The 8,770-nt window shown below is 38.2% G+C and overlaps 1 protein-coding gene across 3 annotated transcripts; it reads right to left on the bottom strand.

The window, feature by feature from the left end:
• Nucleotides 1-466: 466 nt before the first annotated feature.
• On the bottom strand, nt 467-8,274 carry LOC144073416 (dynein regulatory complex protein 9-like). 3 transcript variants are annotated; one of them, XM_077599197.1, is made up of 10 exons: nt 8,214-8,274; nt 6,792-6,930; nt 6,664-6,692; nt 6,453-6,575; nt 4,729-4,813; nt 4,472-4,633; nt 4,073-4,147; nt 2,382-2,513; nt 2,208-2,297; nt 467-783 (listed from the first exon to the last, which is right to left on the bottom strand). In XM_077599197.1, the coding sequence occupies exons 2-10, from the start codon at nt 6,918-6,920 to the stop codon at nt 676-678; spliced, it is 933 nt and encodes a 310-aa protein (XP_077455323.1). In that variant the 5' UTR covers nt 6,921-6,930; nt 8,214-8,274; the 3' UTR covers nt 467-675. The 3 variants fall into 3 exon arrangements, with proteins under 3 accessions (XP_077455323.1, XP_077455324.1, XP_077455326.1); XM_077599198.1 differs by lacking the exon at nt 8,214-8,274 and adding an exon at nt 7,925-8,115; XM_077599200.1 differs by lacking the exon at nt 8,214-8,274 and adding an exon at nt 7,510-7,569.
• Nucleotides 8,275-8,770: the final 496 nt, after the last annotated feature.

The following is an 8,770-nucleotide window of genomic DNA, read 5'->3' as shown; positions in this document are numbered from 1 at the left end:
TCCTCCCACAGATATGCTGGTTTGACACCAAAATATATCGTACACCTAAAACTGCTATTGCAACAAACGTACCGGATGACGGCCATTTTGGGTCAGAGACCCATTCCATTCCAGTGCATTTATTAATGCTGTAGGCGTTGAATTGTTGAAATGCAAAACTGAATAACAATTTGATATTGTTGATATTGGTATTGAATTATTGCAGTAAAAACGGAAATGGAATTAGTTTGGAACTGCAATTTGAAATAATTTTAATTTTCACACAGCTTACGGAAATTCATTTTAAAATTATTTCTAAATATTCCAGTGAAACCTTGTTGACAATCGTTTTCTGAACAAAACAAAAGAACAAAAGTATTCTTTCAGAATCACAAACTGTGGCAAATTTGTGTTTTAAATTGCGAAAAATATGCACAAAGGACTTCTTTAAGTGAATGCATGCTCTATTGGGGAGGGCTCAGTTGACTGATTTCTTATTTTTTATGAACTTTTGACAAGTCAATTGAGTTGCAAATGTGGATTCTTTAACAAATGCCAAAAAGTATTTGGAAATTTAACTTTAGGAAGTGTTAACCCAGGACAAACCGCCATCAGAAAGATATACAAATGCAAACAAAAATGGGAAAGAGGTTCTGTTGTTAACATCAAATCAAAGCAAAAATCATTGAATACAACTCATTTCTTCTTTTTTCCTTCCTTCTTCTTCTTGCTTTTCTTGGGCTCTACTTTCCGATAAATGCCAAATCCTTTACGGACCATGACACCTCTCCACCAAGACTGCACCTACAAAGATCAAAGGTTAAGGGACAACTCTCTCGAGGTAGATTTCCAACAAACCTAGAGTGAACAGATCTGCTTTATGTTTATGGGAAAAGCTGCCTCTGCTATGTGACCATTGGGAATGTACCATTTCCAAAGAACTAATAAACCCAAGCCCCCCCCAAAGGAATACAACACATCACATTTGGACTATAGGTTATCGTTTTGTTTCACTTTTTGTCAACAATTATTCAAATAATAAAACATTAGAAAAGCCCGACATTTCAAGGACAGTTGGACAAAAAAGTTGACGCTTAAGACTTTTAACGCTCTATAGTCTTCTTCGCGATTTTTTTCTCCTATTAATTTTTACAATATACGTATATATATACGTATTCATTTTTTGTTATTTTTTAAGTTCATAAAAATGTGAAAATGCTGAAACGCGCAAGCGAAAGCCACTCCACTGTCTTCTGCTTGCTACTAGGACTCAGCACTGAAGAAGAAAAAAAGATAGTCATAATAGGGGTGATCCTACTTCGCGATTTTTCGATTATCGCGGCCATGTCGGGTCTACATTAACCGCGATATTGGAGGGATTACTGTATAGCGTAAGAGTAAGTGACTATTTCTCATCTCATCTCATTTTATGAACCGCTTTATCATCATTAGAGTTGCGGGGGCTGCTGGAGCCAATCCCAGCTGTCTCCGGGCCAGGGGGGGGGCAGCCGATCACAGGGAACAAGAAGACAAACAACTAGGCCCCGGGAGAACATGCAAACTCCACATAGTTGGGCATGACCTGGATTTGAACCCAGGACCCCAGAGCTGCTAACCACTCGCTCCACTCGCGTGACTTTTTGGTAATTTTATTTTATTTTTTAAATCGACACTTAAAACCTTTAATTCTTTATTAGGGAAGTGACTATTATTGGTGAATTGGTTACACACACACATTAATAAATCAATAAAAATGAATGAAATAAAAATACTAAATTCCACGTATTAATCATTCATCTCCCAACACCGTAAATTGGTTGCCAGCCAACCGCAGGGCACACTAAGACAAACAACCATTCACGCTCCCAATCATACCAAGGGACAAATTACATACCTGTCAACCTCTGCCGATAACTGCCCTTATAAATGATTATTGATTCCCCTTACAAACCCCCCAAAAACCTTACAAACACCGTACGAGTCGTACGGTGTTTGTAAGGTTTTTTTGGGGTTTGTAAGGGGAATCAATAATCATTTATAAGGGCAGTTATCGGCAGAGGTTGACAGGTATGATTAATTATAAAGTGGTCACCCAGCCTGCCAACCATGTTTTTGAGATGTGGGATGAAACCGGACTCCGAAAAGAATGAATGTCAATTGCCGCCAATGAGTTAAATGAGTAGCAGTCGGCAACTCGGAAAGAGAAAAATGGAATGAAAAGTTGTTACCTGGAGAGCAGCTGAATTTCTAAGCGCCAAGATGCGCTGTCTCTCCTCCTCCTCCCTTTCCTCCTTCACGACCTCCTCCATTTCGCTGTACTGAAAAAACAAACAAAAAAACATCCGATCTTATTGATGTCCAGCTTTCCACATAAAATGAATTCAGAGCTGCTGGTAGTTCACCTTCTTTTGCATTGTTGTCAACGTTTCTAAGTTTGTTGTTCTCTTGTGGCGCGTTTGAGTGAGATGCTGCTCCTTATCTTGCATGTTCTGCTCTGTGCACTGCTGCCACTGTCGCAGCTGCTCTTGTAACTCCTACTCCATGAGAGGAATGTGATAATACACACTACAAATCAGTGCTGGGCAAGATTAATCACTATAAATAACCATTTTATATCACGACAATAATCGGCCAAGGTTTAGTACAGTAATCCCTCGAATATCGCGGCCTTCACTACATCAGGTTTTTTTTCTGGGGGATTTTTTTGTTGTTACATTTTTTTCGTAAGTTCATAAAAATGTGAAAATCCATGCTGAAACTCGCAAGCGGAAGCCACTCCCCTGTCCTCCGCTTGCTACTAGAACTCAGCACTGAGGTAATATATATATATATATATATATATATATATATATATATATATATATATATATATATATATATATATATATATATATAGTTTTTAAAGTTCATAAAAATGTGAAAATCCACGATGAAACTCGCAAGCGGAAGACACTCCCCTGTCCTCCGCTTGCTACTAGGACTCAACACTGAAGTTAAAAAAAAAAAAATATTTAATATTTTATTTTTTAAATAGGGGTGACCCTACTTTGCGTTTTTTGTTTATCGCGGCCATGTCTGGTCTACATTAACCACGATAATCAAGGGATTACTGTATAGCATTTTTAGGACTATAAGTCCATACAGAGTGTAAATCGCACAAGGTATAAAAATGTGTAATAACAACAACAAAAAAACAATATATAAGTCGCACCTGAATATATACATATATTCATTCATTTTCTGAGCCGCATTATCATCACTACGGTCACGACGGGTGCTGGAGCCTATCCCAGCTGACTTTCGTGTTTCTTCGGAGTTTAAACCCACCCCAGCCAAACCATTAAATAAAACTTGATTTTTTTTTAATAAATATGCTAATATTTATAATTATTTGGTTTGAAAAAGAAAAAAAAATCCAATAATTACTGATCCCTTTCAGATCAAATGGGTCTATAGTTGGCACAACATGTTTGTAGCGTGGGGTTATTTATCGCAACTCTGGTTCGCCCAGTATATGTAGGGGTGTGATATTTTATTGCTCTAGATCTGTACATTATTTGCTTGACCAACAATCCACTCATTTGTTTCATGACGATACAATATTGATTTTTGGACAATATGATATTTGGCGATATTACAAAGTCTACCACGATGTGATATGACTCAAGGGCCTTTGACCAATTTATTACAAATAATGTAAAAAAAAAAAACTATTTTGCCTTAACCCACTAAATTCAATTTACCTAAAACAGTGAAACATACAAAGCTATTTTGATCTTTTGGGCAGTTTTGTGTCAGAAAAAAATTCTGAAATTTGAATGAAAACTCTTTAAAAATAACATTTCATTTAAAAGATGACATTATTGGTCTATTTCAAATCAGTTTTATTTAACGGAGCGATATTTTTATTTAGATGGATTAATTATTTCACCTATATTCAGTGCACGTGATTAAAAAAAAATCAAAACATTATCAGTAGAATTGATTGTGTAAATGTTTGCCAGTTAGTGACGATAATCACACGAACATCAATGATCTCCGCAAGACTATGGCTGTCATTATAACAATTATTTGGAGCTTTCTTAACACCAACCGCATTTTGTTTCTTCAGGAAAATCTTGGATTCTTCGTGAACTCGCTCTTGCAGTTTAAAATGCTCATTCAGCAGCTGGGAGAGCAAGAGAAAGCTGATAAGACAATGAAATGTTTTTGTCTTTGGAGTCACATGGAAACATACTCTAAACATAGCAATTAATTCATTCATATTTGTGCCTGAATTATTGTAGTAAAATAGAAAAATAAAGAATTGAGAATGAAAGCCGATCAATGCATGCTAATTCTCTGTATGTAAAGCGAGTGTGAGTAGTATTTCTATACGTACCCTTCGATTGAATGCCTTCAAGTCAATTGGCATGAAATCCAGCTATTGTAAACACTAACACTATTTTCTTGGAATGAAAATATGCTAATTATGATGGCCTGTTGCACTCACCACAACTTTGTCTTCGAGTCGCTTTTCAGCTTCCCTCATTTCATTTTGAGTTTTATGGATCTGCTGCGCAGTGCTTCTGTCTTCGAGGTCCTTTCTTGCAGCGTTTGATCTAATAAGTCGATGCAGCTTATCATTGAGCTCTTCGTACAAGGTTTGCAGTTCCTGATTAGAAGAAATGCATCCAGGTTGGAAAGGGACATCAATCAGATGCTCTTAAAGCCTGTAACAATGGTTATTTAAATCTACTGGGTCACCACCTTCAATTCATCGACTTTCTCTTGAAGCGTCCCTTGTTCTTTTGGGAGCAAGCGCCTTCTCATCTCCATCTCCCTCTTTGCCTCTCTAGTGGTAACATAACAAATTACTTACACACAGCACATACACGTGATGATCACATTGAGGAATACCATATTTTCTCGCATATAAGCCGCCACCGCGTATAAGCCGGACCCTTAAAATCGTTGAATTTTACAATTTCTCGCGTATAAGCCACCCCTAATTCACAATTTTCACCTCCATATTGATGGCTTTAATAGGGAGTACAAATGTGTTGCTTTGAAGGGAAAATCTTAAGAAAAATCATTGCATGTGGTATTTCTTGAGATACTGTATGAATCAAAAGCACATTACAGTGGTACCTCGACATACAAGTGGCCCGACATACGAGAAATTTGATATACGAGTAAAATTTCGGGCAAATATTTATCTGGAGATACGAGACAAATTTTGATATATGAGCAGACAGCGGACGCGAGAGGCTGCTCATAAGAACATCATGGGCACTATCTCCTCGCAACTCCATCGTGTAATATATATATGGTCGCAACTCCCCCTTGTAATGTATCTCTGGTCGCAACTCCCTCTTGTGATGTATCTCTGGTCGCAACTCCCTCTAGTAATGCATCTCTGGTCGCAACTCCTTCTTTTAATGTATCTCTGGTCGCAACTCCCTCTTGTAATGTCTCTGCGAGCACTGGGCGGAGTGTTGCATTTTTTCAGTGTTTTTTTTCCCTGTTAGTCATTGCGAATGGCGAGGCGATCGCTAATACGAAAGTTATATATATACTGCTCAGTGGCAAGTGGTCTTATTGTGAGGACATTTGTGTGCATAATTTTCGGAATATTTTGAAGGGAATACAAAAGCAAACTACCATCGATAGGTTGCATCTGAAACTCAGGGTGGAGGCGGGGCAAATAGAGCCAACTGGGAGAAGAAAGGTATAAAAATGTAAAACAAAATTAGAATTAAGTTTAGTGTAAGGTTAGATTAAACTTATTTTTGAGTGTGTCTGCATTGTAATCCAAGTTCATTTAAATTTGTTTGTTATCTTACGAGCGCATTGACGTGCAAAAAGTCCCCCCCTCACCCCCCTCTCTGTCCCTCTCTCTCTCTACCCTCCGCAAAATCCATCTAATTTTAGTTCTATTAAACACATTTTAGTATACTATTAAACCACTAGTTATTTGATACTTTGTTAATAGATGGCGAATTAGAACAAATAAAACATTTTTTTCCAATCCAATATCCTGTTTTGGGTGTTTTTTTCAGAGGGTTGGAACGAATTAATTTCGTTTCGGAAACGTTCGTTTGAGTTACGAGAAAATCGACATACGAGCTCAGTCCCAGAACGAATTAAGCTCGTATCTCGAGGTACCACTGTATTAAGGTCAATATTATAAGGAATTTAGTAATTCATCTACTAATGGTTGTTTTCTTACTGCAAAACAGAAAATAACCAACAAATAGTAAATGTTACTTTGCTGACATTTACTGGTAAAAAAAAGAATATAGCCACGCTGTAAGACTTGTGCACATATAAGCCGTACCCTTGATTCAGTCGTCATTTTTTTTAGTTACAAATACAGCTTATATGCGAGAAAATACTGTACATGGATATGTCTATTGCCATCAATAGCAGCCAATAAGTTCATATATATTGACAAAAGTCACCCTAAAGTGGGACATCATTTCAAAAATGACCTTTTGCTGCTCTCAGCAGTCTTCTCCCTTTCCTGTCCATCAACTACCTGCAGCAGACAGTTGAAGCTCATTTTCTCCTCGAGCTCAGTCTGTAACTTGGAGATGTGTTGTGAGATGTAGTGACTAAAAAGAAACACCAAGCACATCGCATAGTTTTGGAGATTAAATCCTAAAATTGATGTAAATGAGCATCAAAATTGTCAGAACTCACCAATCTCGTTTCACCTTTTTCACTCTGGCCTAAAGCATCAAACACCAAAAAATACAGAATCAAATACACGACCATCACATCATTAAGGATACATGACTACTGCCAAATGAATTATCAAGCAAACTCACCTGTGCCTTTTCAGTACTACATTTTTTGTAGATTTGGATGGTAAGGGTGTGTTCCAGAATGTCTAGCTGGTCTGAACACTCCTCCACGGCAGCTGCCAATCTGAGACTCTGGGCGCGTGGCAGATACATCTGAAGGATTCTGTTATACAGTGAGAAGGACAACTATAAATTTGTTCATCTTCCATACCTCGCATCCTCGAAAGGGTTGCGGGATGTTGCTGGAGCCTATCCCAGCCAACTTTGAGCAAAAGGCAGATTACACCCTTGACTGGTCGCCAGTCAGTCATAGGGTACACATAGCGACAAACAACCATTGGCACTCACAATCATACCGCCAGCAGCGAGAATTGAGCCTACGCCTGCCCGCAACAAAGTCAGGCAAGTGAATCTCTGCACCATCAGGTGGCTTAGGACAAAGCTTCCTAATATAGATACTCATGCGCTCAAAAGAAATATCAGAGCAGATGAGAGCACCAAAAAGGGAGATGCCAAATCATACACAGGCGTTAAACAATATCAATTGGGACGATTATCTCTACCATAAACATAGTAATGATAGTTGCAATACTTTCATGACCATTATCCAAGACACAATATTTACATTCACAAGAAAAAATAAAACAAAACCATCCGTAAACAATCACCTTCCATGGTTAAACGAAGACATACAGGCACTAATGAAAAAAAACAAGACCATGAAAAACTTATACAAACATACCCTGAGCAATTTGTAGCTGTAATTGCAGCAAAAGGTAGTGCTACAAAGGTTGGCCCACCTGTGTGGATTTTGCATGTTCTCCCCGGGCCTGCATGGCTTTTCTCCAGGTACTCTGGTTTCCTCCCACATTCAAAATACGTGCATGGTAGGCTGATTGGACACTCTAAATTTCCCCTAGATATGAGTGTGAATGGTTGTTTCTTTGCATGTGCCCTGCGATTGGCTGGCCACTAATTCAGGGTGTCCCCCACCTCTGGCCCGAAGTCAGCTGGGATAGGCTCCAGCACCCCCCGCGACCCTAGTGAGGATAAAGCGGTTCAGAAAATGACATGAGAATGAGAACAACATTATTATTTGTCACATTATTGTTTTTGGTCGTGGTTCTTCAGAATAAAGTAAAAGAAAAAAAACCTACCACGTGATTTCGCTTGGCCAACCGGCGAAGAAATATGCATTATAGTTTTACATTTTGGGTAGCTGAAATATAGTATTTCTTTACCATGAACAACACCCCATTGAAGATTTTAAAAAAAGTAAACAAAAGCCGAAATATGACGGACTATTGACGTCGGCACGGGTTTGGCAACAAACTGACGTCACTTTTCCGGTTGTTAGTGAGAAACGACTTAAATAATAAACATTGCAAATGAGACTGTATAACGGGTGATATAAAATAGGAAGAAAAAAAGAACACGGACATTCACCTCCTTTATATGACGCCAGGGAATCTATAGTCGCTAATGGCCGCCGTCAACAGCAAACCAGTGTTGCCAAGGTAACGTGGTGATCACGTGGTAGATTTGAACTGAACTGAATTGAATGCTTTTATTGTCATTATACAGGTATAATGAGATTTAAAGCTTTCACCACGTTCTGCATAAATAACAACAACAAACAGACAAATAAATAATCAATAAATAAGAAATAAACAAATAAATAAGTAGTCCAAGTGATGTCAGTAGAGCGAGAGCACACCAGTCTATGGACAACAAATAACCAAACAAACACAAAGATAATCAATATATGGTAATGCTAAATAAATAATCACTAAATAGTGATAGATACATAAGTGGTCAACATAATAGATAAGTAGTATAATTAGTAGGTGCAGAACTCAAGTTGAGTATGGTGACAGCTCTTGGGAAGAAACTGTCCTTGTGTCTGTTTGTCTTGGCTGTTATGGTTCTGTAGCGTCTTCCAGATGGCAGCAGGTTGAAGTGGTGGAAGCCGGTATGCGTATTGTCTTTTATAATGCTCTCAG

The sequence above is a fragment of the Stigmatopora argus genome, chromosome 4 (assembly GCF_051989625.1).
Source record: "Stigmatopora argus isolate UIUO_Sarg chromosome 4, RoL_Sarg_1.0, whole genome shotgun sequence".
NCBI classification, from domain to species: domain Eukaryota; kingdom Metazoa; phylum Chordata; class Actinopteri; order Syngnathiformes; family Syngnathidae; genus Stigmatopora; species Stigmatopora argus.
This window is presented reverse-complemented; position numbering and strand designations above follow the sequence as displayed.